Genomic DNA, 24,825 nt, shown 5'->3' with positions numbered 1-24,825 from the left:
AGGTTGAAAGGTTGAAGCTACATACACACAGTTGTTAATCAAGGTGAGAAGGAACAGGTGTGAGTTATCAGTGACATGTGACAAACAAGGAAGTGCAGAGGCTGTTGGGTAATGTAGTCCCTAGACTGACATGGCGTCCACATGGTGTGGTGCAATCTGGATTAAAAGTTGATTATTTTCCAAAACCAGCATGCCCAGAAATGTTTTACCTATTTTTGATTTTATACATTTATACTTTTTTAATAAAACATTTTATAGTTACTGATTTGCTCTGTTAAGCAGGTACACACATAGAAATTAGAGCTGTTTATTTTCTCAGTTTAAAATAGACATTAAAGAGAAACTGAAAACATGTAACACGAATCTCAATTGAATTCCTGTTTTGTTCATTTCAAACCCAAAAATTGCACATGTATCTCTTCCTCGAATGTTCCACTTTCCTTTTGTTGAACTTAAACCAGGTTATCCAGTGTAACAAGAAAAGAAAATGCTGCCTGCTGCAAAGAAACCACAAAGCACACATGTCCAGTGTCCTTAATACTTAACCCTGGAATTGTAACTTTACCTCTGACTGTCGAAAAATCTTTGACACTAGTGACCAATTCCACAAATGTGGAAATGAATATCTTCTCACAGAAACATTTACCATATTAAATATTAGACATCACTATCAGGTCTCTGAGATTTATCTATTACTATAGAATATTGCACCTGCAGGCATACAAGTTTAATCTACACATTACTATCATTCGCATGTGTGAATGCAAACACACTTTGAAATCATTCAAGTTGCTCTTTAATGCCTAGAATCAATTTATACGAGGGGCGTTCAAGTCAAACGAAACTGTGTGTTAATGAAGTTTCTTGTGAATGAAATTGTAACACCCCACATATATCTACTAAAGACTTCAAGCGCAGTATGGTGATGAGACGCTCAGACACAGTAAGACATCTAAATAGTGTAAATGTTTCAAAGATGGCAGTACGTCTGTCATTGACGATCTCAGTCGTGGTGGTTCCCAACCCACATCAGTCATTTGTGTGAACATTCAGCATGTGGAACGTCTGACCCTGCATTAATGATTAGGTCAGCATTTCAGTCTAGCCAGCTGTATGTCATTTTTATATTTAATTTAATAGAATTTTACTTTGTAGTATTTTGTTTTCTATTTTTGGTGCTGAAAAAAATGCATGTATTTTTTTATGTGTCAGCTTCATCAAAACTTTTCAAGTGAAAATCAAAAATTTTCACTTTAGTTGCTATTCCTCCTCCCTATCTTTAGGTCACGTCCCTAAACCCCTCAAGGCAGTTATTAAGCCCCTCATCAACTATTATTATATAAATTACAGACCAATTTCAAACCTTCCGTTCATGTCTAAGATTTGTTGAAAAGATTGTCTCTGCCCAGTTATACTCCATCTAACAAGAAAATAATCTGTGAAGAGTTTCAGTCAGGTTTCAGGCCCCATCATAACACAGAATCTGTTGACACAAATGACCTGTTTTTAGCTTCAGACCAAGGCTACATCTCTCTGTTAGATTTAGATCTGAGCACTAGATTATGAGCACATTATCAACTTGTGATTACAAATATTATGAACAGCAGCTACACTAATTCCTCTCCACTGCTTCTCTTTCTCTCCCCATCCCGATGCATCCTGAGGTTGTGCCAGCTCCAGTTGTGTCCCACCTTATGAAGATTATGGACCTTCAAAGACTAGATGCCGACCCCGCAAACAACCCGAACCATCTAGAGACGTACCAGCGCAATTTGGATTCCACTTTGGACATTTGACTTCTTTAAACATTCAAAGGTTCTGGCATGGAAATGTTGGTGTTGGATCTATGATGATTTCAGATGTTGAGCTATTTTATGAGTTGCTCAGTAGCTCCTGGTTCTCATACTGGCTAAGAGAGTTTTTCGTTACCACAGTCGCTCCAGGTTGCTCATCAGGGAGAAACACAAATCATTCCCTTTAATTCCTAAGTTCTGTAAAGCTGCTTTGAGACAATGTCCATTGTGAAAAACGCTATAGAAATAAACTTAAACTTGAACTATTCATGCTAAGTCCTCATTAGTTCCAGTTGGGAGTTCCTACCAGTTGTTGTAGGTGGGGTTAAGTGGCACACCTTAGGAGGATTATCACTTCCCCATTTAGCATAGGCAGCTAGTCTCTGTGTGAATGCAGAATGGAAAGTATGTTTTTTGTTTGTTTTTTTGTTCTCTCATATTAGCATATAGCATATATCCCTATTTACTGTCTGTGACTTTATTACAGTATAAATTATGCAAAAGTTTGATTAATATGTTTTATGACATATAATCCATGTAATTAGCCAGTTTTCTGTGTAAGTGGCACCTTTAATCACAATATGGTTAGATATTAATCAGCATGTGCATTTATTTGTATTTATTTGTATTTTTTATTTGTACCTTTATGTATGTATCTTACTTCCTAATGGGAGTGAGAAAGTATGCCTTCTGGTGTGTTATACTAATTTTACCTCATACTACTCTTTTTTTAAAGGGAATAAATTCCATTATACATCCCACCTGTGAGTGGTCGTGCTCCTGTCCTGAGGGTACTGCTTGATATCTGCTACATCAGCATTGGTGACGAGGTGAAAAGGCTGTCCTCGGATGGTTCAGCCTTATTGAAAAATATTTAACTTTTAAGGCATTAGTTTAACGCTGGGATAAATGTATAAATAATATATATTTTGAAAATGCAGGTTTAATACCTGAAATTAGTTTTTTTATTTTATAAACTCAAAAGTCCTGGTTTGACTTGAATGCCCTTCATATGTTAAAAAAAAATGTTCAAATGCATGTCGTGTTTCTTCCCAGTTTCTTCATTTCAGATGTCTGTTGACATTAGCTGTCCCCAGCTGAAATGAAACTGTTTAGTGCCACCACCTTTTCCTTAAAAGGCAACTAATGAGGCATGTGTAGTTTCAACAGTGAACAGTGTGTGGTCGTCTGGTGAGAAGTGTAAAGCTTCGAAGTGGTTTCATTGCAATTAAAATTCACCTTTCAGACAGCAGAGGGCTCTAAAGCTACAAACCATTCCTTTAATTACTACTTGTCCATTTTTTTATTTTTTTATTTATTTTTATAATGTCATGTCATGAACTAGAGTTCACTACACTGAATTTTCTTGGAAAACGATAATAATTTTTTTTTTTTTTTTTGTCAATTTCTAAAAGCCAAAAGTTGCTAAACAAATGTGTAACCCTTAAACTTATCTGTTTAACCAATTCCAAGCTCAGAAAGGAAAAATGCTTGGCATAGATTTGTAACAGCTCTAGCATGCAGTAATTTACCATTCATCTGCTCAACTGTTCACCAACTCAATGAATTTTTATCACAATAGTATGGAACATTGCCTACAGTAAATACAAGGTACACCTAGGTAAAATAATACTAGCAGTGATAATGCAACATCATAAATATGGAGGACAACACAGGACCAACTCTATGTATGTATTCAGGTATGTATGTGTTTGTTTGATTAATCATTTGCCGATAGATAGATAGATAGATAGATAGATAGATAGATAGATAGATAGATAGATAGATAGATAGATAGATAGATAGATAGATAGATAGACAGACAGACAGACAGACAGACAGTGTACTGTGTTCAGTGATTGAGTTGCAAGGATCTGTGTTTTGGCACTCATCAAACCCGATGCTTTCACTGCAGGAGTGCAATATTTCCCACACATCAATTAACTGAACACTGTGGAAAGCAAAGTAGCATTGACTAATTTTTTTGTCAAGAACCTTTAAACCATAGTGATTAAGGATTTTTCATTTCCAGTAGCTAAACACTTGCTGCTCAGTTGACTTAACCTTAATGACATCTCTGTTAGCATAGCTAGTTGCCAATGATCATTGCCATGGCAACAATGTCCTTTTTCCACAGCAAACGTTCATCTCTCTTGAAACCTTAAGTCACTGGGCTTACTGGTCTAGAAATGAGTCGTTACCAACAGTGGCATCCATAATCGAGAAATGGAATAAACACAGATACCAGTGTATATGGCCAAAATAAACAAGAAGAGAAATAATCAGGACAATAACAGCAGAAAGAGTCACACTATCAGTCTTGGTATGATGATCATCTTATCACTCAAATCTGTGTGAATGTCTTATAGCACCACATGGGTTCTTTGGTTTAGGTTTAGTTAAGGTTGCATGGATTCAATAGTGTGTCTGCAGACAACGTGTGTGTGTGTGTGCGAGAGAGAGAGAGAGAGAGAGAGAGAGGGAGTAAAGGGGTAAATACAGAAGGAGGATAAGAGGAAGATATATAAAGAGAGTAAGAGGGAATGAGAGAGAAAGGGAAGAAAGTGGAAGAAAAAAGAGAAAGCGGGTAGAGAGAGAGAGAGAGAGAGAGAGAGAGAGAGAGAGAGATTTCATGCAATTGTATACAATTGTGATGCCTGCTATAGGTAATACTCGCGAAAATGTCATTTCATTTCATCACTCGGTTTTGTTCGAGTGCGCGTGCGTCTCTCTCTCTCTCTCTCTCTCTCTCTCTCTCTCTCTCTCTCTCTCTCTCTCTCTCTTTCTGTCTTCAGCACTGCTCCGTCTTTGGGGAAGTGGCACTAAAATGTGTGTAGGTAAATGTATGTAGAGATCCTTCTTTTCTGCAGTGGTGATTAGCAGAGGCGCCTCCCTGCTCCCTCTCTCATAAACAGAACGCATGGCGCGCGTAAAACGCAACTTGGGATTTCTTTGCGCATTTTAATTTGTTGGTTTTTCGCTGACTTGTTCATTGTTTGTGTATACAGTACTGGAGTTGTGCATCATGGGTTTATCCGCCGGTTTGGACAGTGTCGAAGATGAAATAGCTCTTCATCTGCTCAACGACTCGTTTCTGAGCGAAAATATGAGCGCTTTAGATGAATATGATGGTCTTTTGCCGGCAGGAGTTAAGATCACTGTGGTTGCACTTTACTGCGTCGTGTGCGTGGTGGGACTTGTGGGGAACTGCCTGGTCATGTATGTCATCATCAGGTAAGCGTGTCCTGATGTTCTCAAGTTCAAACAATTATGTCCCCAAGTAAGTGGGTAGATGATTTGAGTGCGCATGTGAGTAATTGAGAGTAATTGGATAGAGGTTTGTGTGTGTGTGTGTGTGTGGGTGTGTGTTTTGAAAGTTTTTTTTTTTTTTTTACATTTTAATGTAAAATTTATTTCTAAATGGTAAAAATACAATTATTATGAACTCACAGTTGGTCAAGAGAATTTGTATACTAATGACTTGTATTGATGTACTAATTTAAGATGTTCTTAAGATTATAGATTTGGTCAATGGTGATGAAAAGATATCCAGCATGCAAAGGCTTATTGACCACAATGTCCTCTTGAAAATCAATACTTTTAAATTATTCTGCTTTCCATCACTCACAGCAGGAGATGAGGCTGATATACTAGCCTATAGATAAACCTGATACATTTTGGCTTTGAATCATAAAGGGGGGGAAAGCTGATCTATAAAAGAAAGGGGAGGGGGATAAACAAGTGAAAACCTTATCGTTGATGTCCTCTATGTCCAATGCCCCTAAATCCAAAGGTTAAACTTTGGTTCTCTCAGGATGCTATCTTGCATGTTGATTAGGCTGCAGAGTAAGTGATTTATTGGCATGGGCCTGTCTGTAGATCACTGATTGACAGGCATGTCTTTGAGTTAAATATTTAAACATTTCTATTTGGGCATCGTTATATGATTGTAGTGAAAGTTTCTATCATGTTAAGTAATTGTAATTAGCATAATGAGTAAATATTATTGTATATGAATCAGTACTAACTCATTGCAGTTTCTTTAAAATGGTTCTTTTACATGAGAATTTGGAAATATTATAACTTCAGAAATGATTTAAAGTACATAAATGGACTATAATACATTTTTAAGTTCACATTAATGTACCCTAAATGCACCTTTTAGAAGATACATGTCATAGAAATCCTGTTTTTTTCTAGATGAGAAAATACATTAATATTTGCAGAATTAAACTTTGTCTTTAAATATTTATTGCAAAAAAAAAAAAGCTTTACGAAAAGCATTACCTGCGATTGCAGAGGACAGTGCTCGGCCCAGAATGAAATGATTTTCAGGTCTACCCTCCAATAGAATTTATTAGGTATATTAGGTCTAAGTCTTAGGGCTGTACATGTTGCATTTGCACAAACTAAAGCATGTTTTCTTACAAATAAAATGAGTGTTGACGCATCAAATCTCCAAAATAGACAATAGCAATGTGATTTCACAAACATAACATTACAAACATAAAAAAAAAAAAAAAGATAAAAAAATCCTGAAAGGTTTTCCCAAATCTTTAAAAATATGCCTGGATTCTGTTTGCAAATTTGTAGTTGGTTAACCAAATGAAAAAAATACCTTCATATTCCCACTTGGAATGGACACACACATTCCCATATATGATATTAAAAGCATGCCCAACTAAAGTGATCTCTTTTGTTATACAGACTCAATTGCTTTATTTGCTTTTCTACACTGATTATTGAATAGACGGGGGGAAAAAACAACACCTGAGAGAGCATTAAGAACTATTTTACAAAAGTTTGACCTTTTCTCATAGTCCTTTTCCTTTCTTATTTTACTTGCTATAGTGTGGCTCGCACACATTTTTGATAATCCTACACATCTTCCTTACCTTATGTTTATAAAACATATAATTAAGAAAGAATCCCATGCATGTCTAATGCTTCCACATAATTGCTTTATAATTACAATTCAGAAAATAGAAATAAATGCTAGCGCTAGGGCAGTCTAGTGTAAAAAGTTAGAGTCTTCACTGTGTGTCATAGAATACAATCACATATCTATACAGGTGGTTTCTGCTGAAAGCCCTGACAGAGAAGAAGAAGGCCTATTTTAATACTTGTGTTGCTATGCTTGTTACTAAGCAATTTTAATTCCAGTGTTGCCTGTTGAGCATTTCTTTAAATAAGGCTGAAAACTTGCTCTGTGTCAAGTCACTGTATTTTAACAACATTAAATAACATTTATTCCAACATCTGCTAATGATATATTTAATAAAGAGCCTAGATTTGCATTGCAGTTTGTATTTTAAAATGAAGCAAATTAAACATTTATCTGAAAGTAGCATCAGCCACAGTTCATCTACCACAAGTTTTAATGTCTTGTGAATTCTGAGATGCTTTTCTGCTCACTCCAGATTAAAGTAGTATTAGAGTTTTGGTAATCTTCATGTCAGTGTTTTGCAGTATATGTGAACTATAGACACTGAAGGACGTTACATTTCCAGAACATCATCAGATTCTAAACAACTCAAATCAACCAGTCTGCACAAAATTGCATTTTGAACAATGCATCATGATTGGCTGACGTGAAAATGTGTATATATACAGTGCAACCTCGATACTCGCGGCGGTTACATTCTATGACTCCTCGTAAGTAACAAGAAATCATGAGGTTTTGACTCTCCTTTTGATGGTTAATTTTTCAATAGAAATTGTACATGTACTGTACTGTAAGCTCAACAGAAATTGTGAATTACTTGTCATAAATGTTTTATTTACTACTTAAAATGAATAATGCAATAATAAAATAGATTTTCAAACATTTTTATGTAATTTATTAGTGCAAACTCTGTTTTGAAAAGTTACCCTGAACTTTCAAGCCACTGCAGCTTCTCTCGAACTCTCAGATTTTCCGCGAGTTACTTTTAGTCTGGTTCCAAATGAAAAATCGCAAACTATGGAAGCCGGGAGTGTCGAGGTTGCGAGAATCGAGCTTCTACTGTATATAAAATAATTTACTGAACATTTGACCTTTACTGATTGTTTAAATATTTATTTTTTAGGAATTAGTATCATGAGTGATCATAGTCATGATAGTTGGTAAATTAAAAAGTTTGGATGCCTTTTTACTTTATTTTCAGGTATACAAAGATGAAGACAGCTACCAACATCTATATCTTTAACCTGGCACTGGCTGATGCCCTGGTTTTGGCCACGCTACCTTTCCAAGGCACAGATGTTCTACTAGGCTTCTGGCCTTTTGGTTTGGCTCTGTGCAAGATGGTGGTGGCCATTGACTATTACAACATGTTTACCAGCATCTTTACTCTGACCGTTATGAGCATAAACCGCTACATTGCTGTTTGTCACCCAGTGCGTTCGCTGGCAGTGCGTACGCCCCAAAGAGCCAAGCTGGTCAATGTGGCAGTGTGGATACTGGCTTCTGCCATTGGAGTACCTGTGATGATCATGGGCCGAGTGGAAGAGGAGTCCAATGGTAGTCCTTACAAAACATTAATTGTCTCCTTCATTCAGCCTCATCTTCCCATGGTGAAGTCCACTAAGCATTCAATCATTGTGTTCATCCATTTCTTTTTACTCTTAAAATGGAACTGGGAATTTTGAGTCGTTCTCTTTTTTGAAATCTCGGGTTTGAAACACATGTTTGAAGTTTCCGTGGACTTTTTTAATTACGTTTTTTTTGGGGGGAAATGTGATATTGTAGTAAGAGAAAGTATAAGTGTACATGCTTATATTTGCAATATTTAATTTTTACTCATTAGATCATCAACCGTTAGAAAGATAACACATTTCTTTGGACATGTTTGCCAAACATTCCATTGTTTAAAGTGTCTGTCATCATACTACAATGTGTTATATTGCTTTTAAAATGATGATTTATTCAAGGAAAATACTCGGTACTATTTTACATTTCTGGTCGTCTTTTGTTTCAGGTATAGAATGCATGGTGGTGCTTCCTGACCCACGAAGCTACTCTGAGCCTGTATTCGGCATCTGTGTGTTCCTTTTCTCTTTTTTAATTCCTGTGATTATCATTAGCGTCTGTTACGGCTTGATGGTGCGACGCCTACGTAGTGTACGTCTCCTCTCCGGCTCCCGTGGTAAGGACAAGAACTTGCGAAGGATCTCGCAGATGGTGCTGGCTGTGGTGGCTGCATTTGTGCTTTGTTGGATGCCTGTTCAGGTTCTCGCTCTGGTTCAGACCTTGGGGAAGGTGAACCTAGGAGGAAGCCAGACCACAGTAGCAGCAATGCACTTCTGCATTGCACTGGGTTATGCCAATAGCAGTCTTAACCCTGTGCTTTATGCCTTCCTGGATGAAAATTTTAAACGCTGCTTCCGTGAGTTCTGTGTACAAATCAACACAGATGTGGAACTGGAACCACAGCAAAGGAAATCAGTGAGGAAGGAGGAACAAGAATTCATACAAGAAAATGGAGTGGTTAATGAAGCCCGTACCATTCCCAGGTGTGAGGAGTAGAACTGGCACTTGGACGTGACATTAAAGGTCCTCCCAGCATTGATTATACTCTGGATAGAGCTTGTGCTGTAAAAATTTGCAAATTCTGTTGCAATTTGACTAGCATTGTTTTGCTGTGTTGGTTAGACATAGGACTAAATAAAACAGAAAACTGTCTCATGGTTTGGGACAATAGGGCTTATGTCTTTTTTCATACCTTAATCACTGAATCGCTCATTTATTAAGTGAACCTGCCTTGTACCTCGAATCACTGACCTTTCTTTTGTTTAAACACTGATCAGGCATAACATTATGACAGTATAACATTATGACTGGTGAGTGAATAACACTGATTATTTCTTCATTATGGCATCTATTAGTGTTTGGGATATATTAGGGAGCAAGTGAACATTTTGTCCATAAAGTTGATGTTTTGAAAGTTGAATGCTCAATGGGTCAGGACTGTTTTGGCAGCAAAAGGGGGACCAATACAATATTAGGCGCGTGGAAATAATGGTATGACTGATCAGTGTATATAAGAGCACAAATTTGTATACAATTACTTACTGATCTGGTGCTATGCACAATTAGTCAACTATGATCTACATGGTCCATCCAGCTGAAATATCACAGACCAATGAAAATATATATCACAGATAAAGGGAGGTTTAATGCAAGTTAGACTTGAACCAGCTACATTGTATAGTTAAATATTATAAAGGTCATGGGATGCTAACACAGTTGGTATTGTTACGTTTACAACAAAAATCCTTTTGTGTGTGTGAATGGCAGTGGTGGTACACAAAACATGTACTTGAGTTAAAGTAGAGATCACTAAGTACCCTAATACAATAAGTTGATATCTATTAAAATCATCATGGGACCAAAACCTTCTTTTCAACTACAAAAAAAAAGTCTCCCCAAATGGAAATAATACAGTAAAGTAGATATATATGTGAGGAAAAAGCTACTTACTGTAAGTGCAGAAATAAATTATATTTACTTTGTTTCTGTCCACCACTGGTAAAAGTGGATTGCAATAATTCATGTACTTATTTAACAGTTACATCAAAAACATTAAATTGCATCTCCATATCAACTGGATACAATGTTATATCTTTAATTTTTTTTTCCAAAAACCATTCTTGTGACCCGGTGGCAATTCTTCAGTGCTTGGGGCAGGGTCACGACCCTGTGCTTGGGGGACCTCTGCTATATGGTCAATAAATGAAGGGACATTGTAGGTGAACATAATAAACAGGTAGCTCATTATAATACAAACCTCTTTACAGCTTTTTTACCAGCATGGATTTATTTTGTTGCAGTATAAACTTTAATTCTAAATATATATAAAAAAAATTATCTCATTTGTAAATAAATAACGTATCTCAATCTAAAAATATCCTTATTTAACTACTTATATCATATTTGTCTAAAAAGCAGTGTATATAGACTGTACATGTTTATACGTATTAAATGTCTGCATATGAGATAAGCTGTGTGTGCTGGGTTTTTTTTATATGCTGCATTCTTTTTAAAGACATTTCCTGGGTATAGTAGGACATATTCTGGAGACTTTTTCTTCATTGTTATTTCTGGAACAGCGAAGGTGAGCAGGGGGTGGCGGCAATGGAGAAATATTGTTCTAATTTTATCTTTCTGGGCACGAAAAAAAACAGCAAGTGTTTCTTAATCATCTATACTAGCCATATGGGTGCATATGTCAAAGACAATATCTTGAATAATAGTAGGTAATATTTTCATTCAGCCATTATGAAAAAGTAAAAAAAAAACAGCAACAAAGGAACCAGGAAGTATTGTACTTGTCAGCATTGCTTTTAGGTACACCCTCTAGTTAAAATACTGACTTTGAATTATTATCAAAGTTGTGCAGAAATGAATGCTGATTTGTGCACAGGAAATGAAAAATGAACAGAAATGTGAATAAGATGAATAAGATTTAATTAGGCAAATGCATGCCCTATTCCACTAATTCCTTATTTATAAATATATATGAAATACTTCAATTTATCTATATTTGCATATGATTTGCATAATGGAAGCCTAATTTATGCAAATGTTGTGATAATAAATCAATTAAACAGAAGCATTTAGCAGGCTAAACAGATATTAGGAAAGAAAGAGATGTTCAAAGCCACCGTGGAAATACATTTTGGTGCTGCTGTAAGAGGTGCTACAAACAAAATACAATTATGGAAATGTGCTCTGTTTTGTATAAAAGCTGTTTAATGTCCCAATCAGGTAGAAAATTTAACCATTTTCCAGCTTCATCTACAGTTATGTAAATTCCTTATATGGGTTTTAACGTTAGAATTAAGGTTAATAGGTTAGATTTTATTAAAGCTAGATTTAATTTAAGCTCTGTTTATGCGGTGTCCTGTTTCCACTCTGAGCTAATCTATTTCTTTTTTATATAAAGGAATTAATCAAAAGTGTTATAACAGTCCCCACCAGCCAACACATACACCTGCAGAGAGAATGCAATTCATCAGACCATGACAGTTTAATATCTATAACCAAGCCCACATTCTTCTATGCTAGTTCCTGTAAATTACAACAACTGCAATGTCCACAAGAACCTCAAGAAAACAGCAAGTGACCCAGGGGCTGTAGAAATGCCCACTGCCATCAACCAAACTAAAGAAATCAATAGAAACTACAGGGACAAACTAAAGTAGAGTGTTCTCTTCTATTCTCAGCCTGCTTTGTAGCAGCTCAGATGGCATGCAGGTTGGTGCTGAAGTTGCTCCAGGAATCAAAATATATTCTTAGCTGTCACATCCATGAAACAATTCAAGTCAAGAATCTGTTTCAGAATCCACATGGTTCAAATATTAAAATAATAAACATCATTTTAAATATTTGTTTTTCTTACACTAAGGATACTCTTCTTTTCTTATGGTGGTGTGATGTGCTATATAACAATTATATTGTAAATTCAAAACCTCATAAGTGTTTGACTGGGTTGAACTGTGGTGGTGTAGCAAATGATCCACATCATTTTCATCCTCAACAAATTATTTAGTGGCCCCTTATGCACTGTGGATGAAACAAAGAGGCCATTTCCATTAGGATAGAAATGTTTTAGGAACAGTTGTAGTGATTTGAAGTGAAAAACCTCTTTCAGGATACACAAAATCCATAACAGAAAAAAATATTTCAGTTTTGTCTTTTGATCTGACACTTGCCTGTATATAATTATCAATTAAATATTTTATTCACCTTCATCACCATTAGACAATTAGACAATTGAATGTGACTGTGTTGGTGTCCACTTGAGAATTTTGAAACATTTGGCATGAACACACTGCTGTTTCAAAATTTTATTATTTTTGACCAGGGCTGTGACTGTGTTTGGATGTAATCCAATGCAGTGCAGAAAGTATTTTGTTCTGTGGGAAAGGACAGTTGTTAAGCTTCTGTGGCCAAGGGACTGGAGTTCATTAAATAGAGGCTGACTCAGAAATAATGAGCTTCTGAAGAAGCAACATTAAATTTAACTCTTTACTGTACACATTATTCTGATCAATTTTGTCACTTCAAATGACTTTCACAACATTCATTTAAATCCTGTTTTTATTTTGGGAGTATTTTAAAACATTTTTTATAAGAGATGGCACATTGAAAATAAGCCTAAAAAATATTTCAGCATTTTTATCACTGTTGAAGCAGACGTAAGAATTGCATTTGCAATATTTTAATGCATTAAAACTTAATTCTCTGTTATTTCTTGAGAGCTTTTTCCAGCTTGACTGATATATCTAAGGTCCAGCTAATCTACAAAGGCCAATTAGTGAAATTGTATTTAGCCAGAAAAAAAGGTACCCTGAGTAGGAGACAGTTTATGAAATAAACTGTTTATGAAGTTTATGAAATAATCATGTTTCAGCTTCCCTTCATTACATTTGCATACGTCAGTAAAATATCTAGTATTTAAAAGATGGGGTGGGGATTTACACATACTAGAAGTGAGTGCTTCTACTTATGCACATTTGTATTGATTGCATTTTCAGATTATGGATGCAAAACACAGAGCAAAATAATGACATTTGGTTACTGGATCACTTGAAGGATTTAGTCAAAATGATGCACTTGACCTAGAAACTCCTTACATTGTTTTTATTAGAAAAGTGATACACTGATTATTTATTATGTACCACACAGTTTGCCAGTTTATTGGGAACAAAACAATTCTAAACTCATTGCCCAGTTTGTCAATACACCTACCAGACAGATGTTCTTCGCAAGACAAAAAAATACTGACAGTAACCCTCTAATTACTCTGCGCATTTTGTCAGCACCTCCTCTGCTTGGTGAAATGAGACCACCATGGACTATCACTAAACAGATATTACATAGTGGTGAATAATACCCACCTACTTTGTTGATTCTTCTTGTAAACTATAGCTTATTTATATTCACGCCATTCTCATTTCGTGCTGAATTTGGAACCTGTCAGCCTCTGGCCTGCATCAATTTATAGTTTTATCATTCATGCCTGGACAAATTGCAACTCGGTGTCAGTGTATGTACAGACAGAAGGAGACATCTAGTGGCTGGTTATGAAACGAGCACTGAAAGTGTTTAAATTGAAATAAAAAAAAGCACTTCAGACAACATTAAAAAATATATATAGAACCAATGACTGGGATATTTTAGTGATTTATTGGACCCACAGAGCATGAGAACACATTTTTAGTCTGATTTTTCTTTTGTTATTGAGAGTTTCATTGAATCTGTGTAATTCAAATAAAAATAAAACACCTATATGAATTTAATAATACATATAATACTGTTGATAATGGTAATGTGTAATTTTTAAAGCTTTATCTAATTTTTTTTATTACAGGTTTTCTGGATCCCTGGGGTAACCAGATGCCACTCTAAGAACAACTGATTGAATGTTTTAACTAAGTAAAGATTTCAGAAAAGTATCCAGTGGTAGCATTAGAAAAAGAGGGTGATCTCTGTATGCACTTAATTGCATGAAATGCACATGTCAGAGATATAAAGAGTTGCCATTTGTCACCTTGGAATGATTTAAAACAAAATAAGAGAATAATATTACTAACACAAATAGACCCATGCAAGCATAAATGCATCTTTTTATAGATATAAATGCAATACACATTTTTTCCTGTAGCCCATTAGTTGGTTAAATATTAACCTGTCCGTTCTTCCACTAATTCATTTTGTCCTAATGCATACAATCTTTCTTTCTTTCTTTCTTTCTTTCTTTCTTTCTTTCTTTCTTTCTTTCTTTCTTTCTTTCTTTCTTTCTTTCTTTCTTTCTTTCTTTCTTTCTTTCTTTCTTTCTTTCTTTCTTTCTTTCTTTCTTTTGTAAGGTGATTTTTCTTATGCCACCAGCAGATGTCAGCTCTGATCCACTGATTATGACTTGACGTTTAATGACTTTGACAAAACGTTCTTATTAAAAGCACGACCATGCTGCTTCCTTAAGCTGAACTCAGCAGATGCTTTGACATTATTTAAATAAAGCCACATGCAGCAGTTTTGTGATGAAGCCAATTTAATAGCCATGACTGCAATAACACCTATTTTTTACCTTATAAATTGGGATCATTAAGCCAAATTGATTAAAGCCTTTATTTTACTAGCATTTAAGCATCTGCTGAGTTAAGCTTAAGAAGGCAGAATGGTATTGTTTTTAATAAGAAAGTTTAGGCAGAAAGTTTCTTTGTTTGCTTTTATACCCCAGTAATGTACTATCAATTACATTATTCATAAATGATAAAATGACAGTAAGGCTTTCATTAGTCATTTTGAAACATTTTGTGTAAAGTGAACCTAAATAGTGCCTGTTATCACTTACATAATAGTAGCTATACACTAGCAATCCTTTACCTTTACCCAATCCTTTAACATTCTCTCTTGAAGTTATAGACAGAAAAGAAATTGTAATATCACCAAGAAAGACTTTGCTATGTTTTTGCAACCCCTTACATACATTATGAATAAATATTTCTATACACAAAGCTTTACCATGACAAATGTTTTACTTATCTTATGTAATGGAAATAACAAAAAAAAAAAGTGTTGCAAAGAGAGTACAAAAACTAATATAAAACTACTCGATTTTCATGTACACTGTCACACAAGCTCTAATTCCTTTGGAGCAAAACACTTCCTGTTAACACCATAGTCAAACAAAGATCCCCATTAACCCCGGTGTCCCTGGTGGCAATAACAGCATGAATTGCTCATCATTCACATTATAAAACTAGGACAGATGTTCTTTTTTTCTTTCTTTCTTTCCTACATGGATTTGTGCCTACTAAAAGTTGACTGCGGATGGCAGGCACACTGATCTTTATGTGCAATGATACACACTGACCTGTTTCACATCCTAGCAATAAAACATGTGGCCTGACTGTCCTTCTTCAGTTTGTGAATAAATAAGGCCTTCCTGATGCGTGTAAAGATGAACATGGTAGTCACACATTACATCATCACACCAAAAATTCAGTGTTGTGAAGATCTGTTACCAAGAGCATCTATAATGTAGTCCTTTTCAGTTCTAGTTCTTGTAGAGGTTTTTGATACCTACAGTATAATCCATTCGGTATGACTTCCTTTGTCCGATAAAGTCTGCTGCATTTGGTGCATTTTTTTGTTTACCCCTGCATACCTTTGACCTAGAAGACAGATGATAAGCTAAGACCTCTGTAGAGACATAAAATACTTTTTGCTGAACAAGGATCATTTTCCAGAGGTATGCTTTATGAGATATGTTTTACATAGATTTTTTGAATCCTTTACACAAATTATGTTGGACCTGTTGCAGTTCAGCCAACTACTTGTTGCAGCAGTGGTTAGGGGTATACCTTATACATATTTTTGTTTTCAATGTTTGGGTGTTCATCATCCAGAATAACATCAAACGACCTGACTATCGTGTCATAGGCTGCTTTTTTTTTTTTTGGGCTCTAGAATGTTCATTTAAGCAGCTGGCTGAGAAGATTTCTTCATCACTAAAAATAGAAAGATAATTTAACAAATGCATAAAGATGTGCATCCACGTTGTAGATTCTGAAAATTAAAAATGATAATTCATTCAGAATATTTAGAAATCCCTGCTTGCTGGCTTGTTGGCATACACCACATTTTCTACATTACTAAAGCACTAAAGGGTACTTCTGGTGCTCCTCTGTTGTGTGCTTGGTAATTTAAGGAGATAGAATTCTCAGCATCTATTAAAGCTTTGTGCTTGATTTAAACATCTGTCTGGCCTGCTGTTTAGCTATGCTGGAGAAGGTTCATCTGCAAAACAGGATGGTATACTCCTTCATAACAAACTGATAAGTGTAAGACTGTTACCAAGATTGCATAGTACAAAAATTCAGCATACGTTGGATAGATGTTGTGCTGTTGATTGAAAACTGAGCTCTCAGCTTTTATAGCTGTGGCCAGAGGCTGTATAATCAGACTGATTCACAGGCTCTGCTTCTGTGACTGATGGCTGGTTGTAAAAGACAGCTGGGCAGGTAATGCAGAATCTTTGCCATTTTTATCACAACAATTTTTCGGTCCTGCAGTTTTTAATCAACATTTAAACAAACATATTTTATATTTGAACAATATAATAAAATTTATAAATGGGAAAATAACAAAACACCATCATGGATGAGCTAGAGTCCTCCTGATGATGGTGTACTTACTGATATAGTTGTGACTACAGTCACCTAGATCTTCTAATAGGTTGACTTTTCCATATAAGCCTTCTTGAGGTGAATGGGAAGATTAAACTGTACATTTTCACAAAAAGGGCAGAGCAGGTAGGTCATGCTATATGCCTGGTTAGAATGACAAGAATGAATGAAAGAATATAATATTTATTAATTGAAGTTGTACATAATACAAGCACCATAGAAAGCTTTAGAGAATCACTGACAGAATTCTACAGCAATCTGTAGTAAAAAAAAATAAATAAAATAACTGTACTTATGTGTCAAAAGCTATTTCTTGAATTGGTAACATAAATCCGTGGTGTACTCCTTAATGGAATCATAAGAAAAAGCAACCAGGCAAATCCAAGAATAGTTGTCAATGGCTAAGCCACCCTAACAACCTAACAGCTTTCGGTGGAGCCATTAGGCATAAATGGCCAATGACTGTGAACAACGTCTTAACAAAAAAGCCATTAGGATTCAAAGGCTAGACATTGGCCAAGGTGAGTACATGACTGACAGCAAACTACTTATTACTTAAAACCTTTACAGTTTCACAGCAAGGTAGAACCTTAAAATTTAGCACAATGTAAGACTGTATTTGATCAGTTTTTGAAAATATAAAAAAATAAAAAAGTATAATAAAATGGTAGATAATTTCATTTTCAATAGCTTGAATAAATAAAAATATGTATCTTTTTATTTATTCAATAGCTTGAATAAATAAAAAGATACATATTAATGACATGGTATTAATCAGTATAAGAATTTGACCACTGTACGATGCATAAATGGTGAGGATGTAATATGATAGTTTCTAGAATAGTTTCTAGACAGATTCTATCAAATCAGTACATCCAATTTATTTGACAGTTGCTTTGGCTAAGTAAAATTTTACTGACAAAGGAAAATGACTTTCAGTTGCCCCATTTAGCCCAAATAAATTATACAACCATTGTGAGCAATATGGTTTGGAAGAATAGACAGTTCGATATGTGCAATATATAACTACAGTGAGGAAAATAAGTATTAAAAAACCCTGCTATTTTGCAAGTTCTCCCACTTAGAAATCATGGAGGGGTCTGAAATTGTCATCGTAGGTGCATGTCCACTGTGAGAGACATAATCTAAAAACAAAAATCCAGAAATCACAATATATGATTTTTAAACTATTTATTTGTATGATACAGCTGCAAATAAGTATTTGAACACCTGTCTATCAGCTAGAATTCTGACCCTCAAAGACCTGTTAGTCTGCCTTTAAAATGTCCACCTCCACTACATTTATTATCCTAAATTAGATGCACCTGTTTGAGGTCGTTAGCTGCATAAAGACACCTGTCCACCCCATACAATCAGTAAGAATCCAACTACTAACATGGCCAAGACTAAAGAGCTGTCCAAAGACACTAGAGACAAAATTGTACACCTCCACAAGGCTGGAAAGGGCTACGGGGAAATTGCCAAGCAGCTTGGTGAAAAAAGGTCCACTGTTGGAGCAATCATTAGAAAATGGAAGAAGCTAAACATGACTGTCAATCTCCCTCAGACTGGGGCTCCATGCAAGATCTCACCTCGTGGGGTCTCAATGATCCTAAGGAAGGTGAGAAATCAGCCCAGAACTACATGGGAGGAGCTGGTCAATGACCTGAAAAGAGCTGGGACCACCGTTTCCAAGGTTACTGTTGGTAATACACTAAGGCGTCATGGTTTGAAATCATGCATGGCACGGAAGGTTCCCCTGCTTAAACCAGCACATGTCCAGGCATGTCTTAAGTTTGCCAATGACCATTTGGATGATCCAGAGGAGTCATGGGAGAAAGTCATGACCAAAATAGAACTTTTGGGTCATAATTCCACTAAACGTGTTTGAGTAAGAAGAATGATGAGTACAATCCCAAGAACACCATCCCTACTGTAAAGCATGGGGGTGGTAGCATCATGCTTTGGGGGTGTTTTTCTGCACATGGGACAGGGCGACTGCACTGTATTAAGGAGAGGATGACCGGGGCCATGTATTGTGAGATTTTGGGGAAAAACCTCCTACCCTCAGTTAGAGCATTGAAGCTGGGTCGAGGCTGGGTCTTCCAACATGACAATGACCCGAAGCACACAGCCAGGATAACCAAGGAGTGGCTCTGTAAGAAGCATATCAAGGTTCTGGCGTGGCCTAGCCAGTCCCCAGACCTAAACCCAATAGAGAATCTTTGGAGGGAGCTCAAACTCCATGTTTCTCAGCAACAGGCCAGAAACCTGACTGATCTAGAGAAGATCTGTGTGGAGGAGTGGGCCAAAATCCCTCCTGCAGTGTGTGCAAACCTGGTGAAAAACTACAGGAAACGTTTGACCTCTGTAATTGCAAACAAAGACTACTGTACCAAATATTAACATTGACTTTCTCAGATGTTCAAATACTTATTTGCAGCTGTATCATACAAAAAAATAGTTAAAAAAATCATACATTTTGATTTCTGTTTTTTTTTTTTTTTAGATTATGTCTCTCACAGTGGACATGCACCTACGATGACAATTTCAGACCCCTCCATGATTCCTAAGTGGGAGAACTTGCAAAATAGCAGGGTGTTCAAATACTTATTTTCCTCACTGTACATATATAAAAGTATGGTGACTTGTTAAGGCAGGTGTTCTTTTAAAGTCTAAGATGCTTTCACTCAAAGCATTTATTTGCTCTCAGAACTCATGTCAAATCTTCAGGGCATGGATTACACAAGATTTCTTTAGGATTCTGCATATGGACCTTTTGCTATAATTGCATCACACAGTTCCTGCTGACATTTCATGCTGAGAATCTCCAATTTTACCTTATCTTGAAAAGCCAGTAAATAACACTGAACTCACTGTCATGTTCATGATACTAGTTTGAGATAATGCTTGCTTTGTCACATGTGCCATTTGAAGTAGTCATTCAAAGATAAAGGGTAAATTGTGGCCATGTAGGGATGCACACTTAAATGGACTGTGGAATTCCAGCCATGGTTGACTGGTATTAATGGTTTTAAAGTTCCTCTGAAGAAATCAAGATTCTACTAGACCAGGATGCACTTTTTTTTACCAGAACCCCAGCTTTCCATTCTTGGCTCTTGGAAAAGACGTTATTTATTTATTTATTTATTTATTTATTTATTTATTTATTTGACAGGGACAGTGTACATTAATTAACATTACTGTAAATGCACCAGAATTAGCCAAAAGGCTATTTTTCATCCGTTGTCCCTGGACAGATCTTAAAATTGTCAACCTAAAAACAAAGAATTACAGATAACAATACAAATATATAAAAATAGTAAAACAGATATAATTCTTCAAATCTTATTGCTAAATACAATATACAAGTTTACTATAAAACAGCAAGTTGGGTTAAGGGAAAAACACCTATTCTTATTAATACTGACATATCTGATGTACTAAGAACCAGTTTTTTAAATGCTTTTTAAACAAAGTGTATGTGGTGAGTTCTCTAATGTTCTGAGGTACAGAGTTCCACTCCTTTGCAGCTGTAACTGAAAAGGCACTCTGACTAAATACACTTTTCCTCAGAGGAACAACACAGTCTCCTCGGACCGACCCTCGTGTTACTCTCTGTGTGGTATTTTTAATGTTTACAAACTGACTAAGTGGCGGAGATGACAGACCATGGATGATTTTATATAACAGACAAAGGTTTGAATACTTAATGACATTTTCCCAACTTAAAAACTTATGTTTTTGTAAAATGGCACAGTGATGATATCGTAATGTTTTTTTATCCACAATTTTGATTGTCTGTTTGTAAAGTGACTCCAAAGATTTTAATGTTGTTTTATTTGCCTGTGACCAGGTTGTAAGACAGTAAGTGATGTGAGGAATAACCATGCTATACATGAACATTTTAGCTGCCTGAAGTGACAGGTTGGATCTTATGAACCGAAAATTAGCAATATTAAATTTGACTCGATTGCAGACCTTTTTTATCTGTGATTTAAAAGTTAGTTTAGCGTCAATTATGATACCTAAGTATTTGAATTCTGACACAAGTATTATTAAGTAGTCTCTTGCTATCGTAGCCCATTAATCAAAGTATCAAACTCTTGTACATTGTAAAATGCTTTTTATGGTCACCACATTTAGTACAGAGTGTTTTTCTGAGTTCCTGCAGTATTTTGATCAGCTTGAATCAATCTAACTATTCTCTATTGACCTTTCTGATCAAAAAGGCATATCTATCTGACAGAATGCTCACTGGACATTTTATTTTCCTTATTGCACAGTTCAGAGTAAACTCTAGAAACTGTTGTGCATAGAATCCCAAGGGGATCAGCAGTCATAAATGATATAGCATTACATACATTCCTCTCTACACCGACAATGGGTCACTGTCTGAAAAGTATTTCTTTTCCATCCCCATTCCTGAATGCTCTAGGGATAGGCATTGTTGAAATAGACCAGGGTCTTGGGAGTTTTTTTTAAAAGAACAGTGTCCATGCATTTCTTGCTCCAATGCTTCAACTGCTCCAATCAGTGTTGTTTAAACCAAATGTGTGTGCAATAAGTATAATTTTAATGTGTCACTATTTCAGATTAAAATGGAAACATGTTATAAGTAACTGCATAATCACACTGATCACAAATTGCCCTTTAAAAGTCACTGTGAAAACCTTGTGGCTAATCTGAAGTTGAAAGTAGGCTTCCTTTATAGTAACAAATCCATGACTGACTCTGGCCAGTGGGTTTTTTTTTTTTTTTTTTTTTTTTGCTGTACAGTCTATATCACTATGCTTTACATTTTATTATTGCCTGCAGATACTCACATTACTATGAAAAGACGCTAGAGTTTAATGGCCAACGGTATGTGCTTCAACAGACTCATTGGCTCCATTGTATTTACAAATCTCTACTATTGCCTGTTCTCTCATATCTTTATTGAAATCTTTCAAATATGCATAATCAATATGATAAAACAGGTATCAGTTTGCTGTTTCAATGTCAGTATGGAACTAAAAAAAACAAAGATTTAAATATGCTGTACTTTCAGCATTTAACTTTTTTTTTTTTTTTTTACTTTACTGGAATAATTAAAAGATTATTAAAAAATTATATAGAGAATATAAGGATATGGAATCTGGTTTAATTAGTAAATGGTGCTCTGTTTTCCTCCACTCTGGTAATGTCTAATGTGTTTAATGTGTTATATCCATGTATTACATTAATAACAGTGTTAATGATAATAATATTAATAATCATAATCATAATCATAATTTATATTGTTACATAAATAGTTTTTTTACTGATATGTGTTTACTAACATCATTCTATTATGTATCATTTATCTTTTACTTCATTTCCTCCACATTACAGCCTATATAATAGTTCAAACTTTCCCAAGCAATCAAGAAATAAAAAGTGGCAACTCGGAGACTGTGATATCAATGCTTTAAAAACTGATTTGACCGATTCTACTGAATCTCCACACATGAACCTGTATGGAAAAAGCACATGCATATGACATGTGATCATAAGTTCATATGTGTGAATAATATGAGAAAAGCATGGTAAGGTGTATTTTACCATGTTGTCCCCTACAACTGCACATATAAACAAGTGTGACGTCAGGTAAAAAAAAAAAATTACACATAAAAAATAAAGTCAAGCAGATTCTCTACATATGGGTAAGAGATGACTGGTCATGTGGATTTCTGACATTAAGCACATACAAACCCAATTCCAAAAAAGTTGGGACACCGTACAAATTGTAAATAAAAACAGAATGCAACGATGTGGAAGTTTCAAATTTCAATATTTCATTCAGAATACAACATAGATGACATGTCAAATGTTTAAACTGAGAAAATGTATCATTTTAAGGGGAAAAAAAGTTGATTTTAAATTTCATGGCATCAACACATCTCAACAAGGTTGGAACAAGGCCATGTTTACCACTGTGTGGCATCCCCTTTTCTTTTTATAACAGTAAACGTCTGGGGACTGAGGAGACAAGTTGCTCAAGTTTAGGAATAGGAATGTTATCCCATTCTTGTCTAATACAGGCTTCTAGTTGCTCAACTGTCTTAGGTCTTTTTTGTCGCATCTTCCTCTTTATGATGTGTCAAATGTTTTCTATGGGTGAAAGATCTGGACTGCAGGCTGGCCATTTCAGTACCCGGATCCTTCTTCTACGCAGCCACGATGTTGTAATTGATGCAGTATGTGGTCTGGCATTGTCATGTTGGAAAATGCAAGGTCTTCCCTGAAAGAGACGACGTCTGGATGGGAGCATATGTTGTTCTAGAACTTGGATATACCTTTCAGCATTGATGGTGCCTTTCGAGATGTGTAAGCTGCCCATGCCACACGCACTCATTCAACCCCATACCATCAGAGATGCAGGCTTCTGAACTGAGCGCTGATAACAACTTGGGTTGTCCTTATCCTCTTTAGTCTGGATGACATGGCATCCCAGTTTTCCCAAAAGAACTTCAAATTTTGATTCGTCTTTTCCACTTTGCCACAGTTAATTTTAAATGAGCCTTGGCCCAGAGAAAGCGCCTGCGCTTCTGGACCATGTTTAAATATGGCTTCTTTTTTGACCCCTAGAGTTTTAGCCGGCAACGGCAAATAGCACAGTGGATTGTGTTCACTGACAATGTTTTCTGGAAGTATTCCTGAGCCCATGTCGTGATTTTTATTATAGTGGCATTCCTGTATGTGATGCATTGCCGTCTAAGGGTTTAAAGATCACGGGCATCCAGTATGGTTTTCCGGCCTTGACCCTTACGCACAGAGATTGTTCCAGTTTCTCTGAATCTTTGGATGATATTATGCACTGTAGATGATGATAACTTCAAACTCTGCAATTTTTTCCCCTCCTTTCTAAAACTCCTTTATATTGTTCCACTATTTTTCGTCGCAGCATTGGGGGAATTGGTGATTCTCTGCCCATCTTGACTGCAGACACTGCCACTCTGAGAGGCTCTTTTTATACCCAATCATGTTACCAATTGATCTAATAAGTTGCAAATCCGTTCTCCAGCTGTTCCTTATATGTACATTTAACTTTTCCGGCCTCTTATTGCTACCTGTCCCAACTTTTTTGGAATGTGTAGCTCTCATGAAATCCAAAATGAGCCAATATTTGGCATGACATTTCAAAATGTCTCACTTTCAACATTTGATATGTTATCTATATTCTATTATGAATAAAATATAAGTTTATGAGATTTGTCAATGATTGCATTCCTTTTTTATTCACAATTTGTACAATGTCTCAACTTTTTTGGAATATACCATAACTAGGGGGCGCCTTAAAACAATGGGACAGAAAAAGGACAGTTACTGTATATACACTGCACTTGAACAACTGAAATGTTTTCATTTTATGTACAATGTTACACTTACAAGTAAATTAAATTATAACTAAAACAAAATAAGGACATGCGCTGCAGTCCATCATGTATCTGAAGTAATACATACTTGCATAACTCCTAGTGTTAAAATTAACTGGTGTTCATATAGTAATTTCAGATTTAATTAAGCACTGTGAATATTGCTGTGTACAGATCTATACCAATATCTCAGATTCAGTGGATTATTTTCATATCCCAGGATCCTACTCTGCTTGGACACAGATCGATCCCATGGGAAAAGTGACGAAAGGCAGATGCTCGGAAAGGACTAAGACGATACCCAGTGTGTTTCCTCCCTCATACATCCCTCCCACGCATGCACACACTGACATACGAACTAACCCCCACCCACCCAGCCCGATCTCTCCATCCATCCCTCCCTCCCTCAATTTCTCGATCCCTCCCTCCTACTCTCAATCGCTCCCACCTCACTCCTT

General features: G+C 35.9%; 1 protein-coding gene across 4 annotated transcripts; it reads left to right on the top strand.

Annotated features, from left to right (window-relative positions):
• The first annotated feature begins 3,214 nt into the window (after positions 1–3,214).
• On the top strand, positions 3,215–10,771 carry LOC310741707 (delta-type opioid receptor). 4 transcript variants are annotated; one of them, XM_083569905.1, is made up of 4 exons: positions 3,215–3,493; positions 4,802–5,027; positions 7,940–8,295; positions 8,753–10,771. In XM_083569905.1, the coding sequence occupies exons 1-4, from the start codon at positions 3,454–3,456 to the stop codon at positions 9,298–9,300; spliced, it is 1,170 nt and encodes a 389-aa protein (XP_083426031.1). In that variant the 5' UTR covers positions 3,215–3,453; the 3' UTR covers positions 9,301–10,771. The 4 variants fall into 4 exon arrangements, with proteins under 4 accessions (XP_083426031.1, XP_083426032.1, XP_083426030.1 ...); XM_083569906.1 differs by lacking the exon at positions 3,215–3,493 and adding an exon at positions 4,252–4,380; XM_083569904.1 differs by lacking the exon at positions 3,215–3,493 and adding an exon at positions 4,443–4,630.
• Positions 10,772–24,825: the final 14,054 nt, after the last annotated feature.

Source organism: Silurus aristotelis (assembly GCF_946808225.1).
Source record: "Silurus aristotelis genome assembly, chromosome: 19".
Lineage (NCBI taxonomy): Eukaryota > Metazoa > Chordata > Actinopteri > Siluriformes > Siluridae > Silurus > Silurus aristotelis.
Note: the sequence above shows the minus strand (reverse complement) of the source record. Positions and strands in the feature narration are given on the sequence as shown.

What these genes read in the sequence shown, in the direction of transcription:
- LOC310741707 (XM_083569903.1), top strand. Translation starts at nt 4,447, where the DNA reads ATGCCTGCTATAGGTAATACTCGCGAAAATGTCATTTCATTTCATCAC. An exon ending in TAAAATGTGTGTAGGTAAAT is followed by an intron (nt 4,637 to 4,801) that starts GTATGTAGAGAT and finishes TTGTGTATACAG; the next exon opens with TACTGGAGTTGTGCATCATG. An exon ending in AGTGGAAGAGGAGTCCAATG is followed by an intron (nt 8,296 to 8,752) that starts GTAGTCCTTACA and finishes CTTTTGTTTCAG; the next exon opens with GTATAGAATGCATGGTGGTG.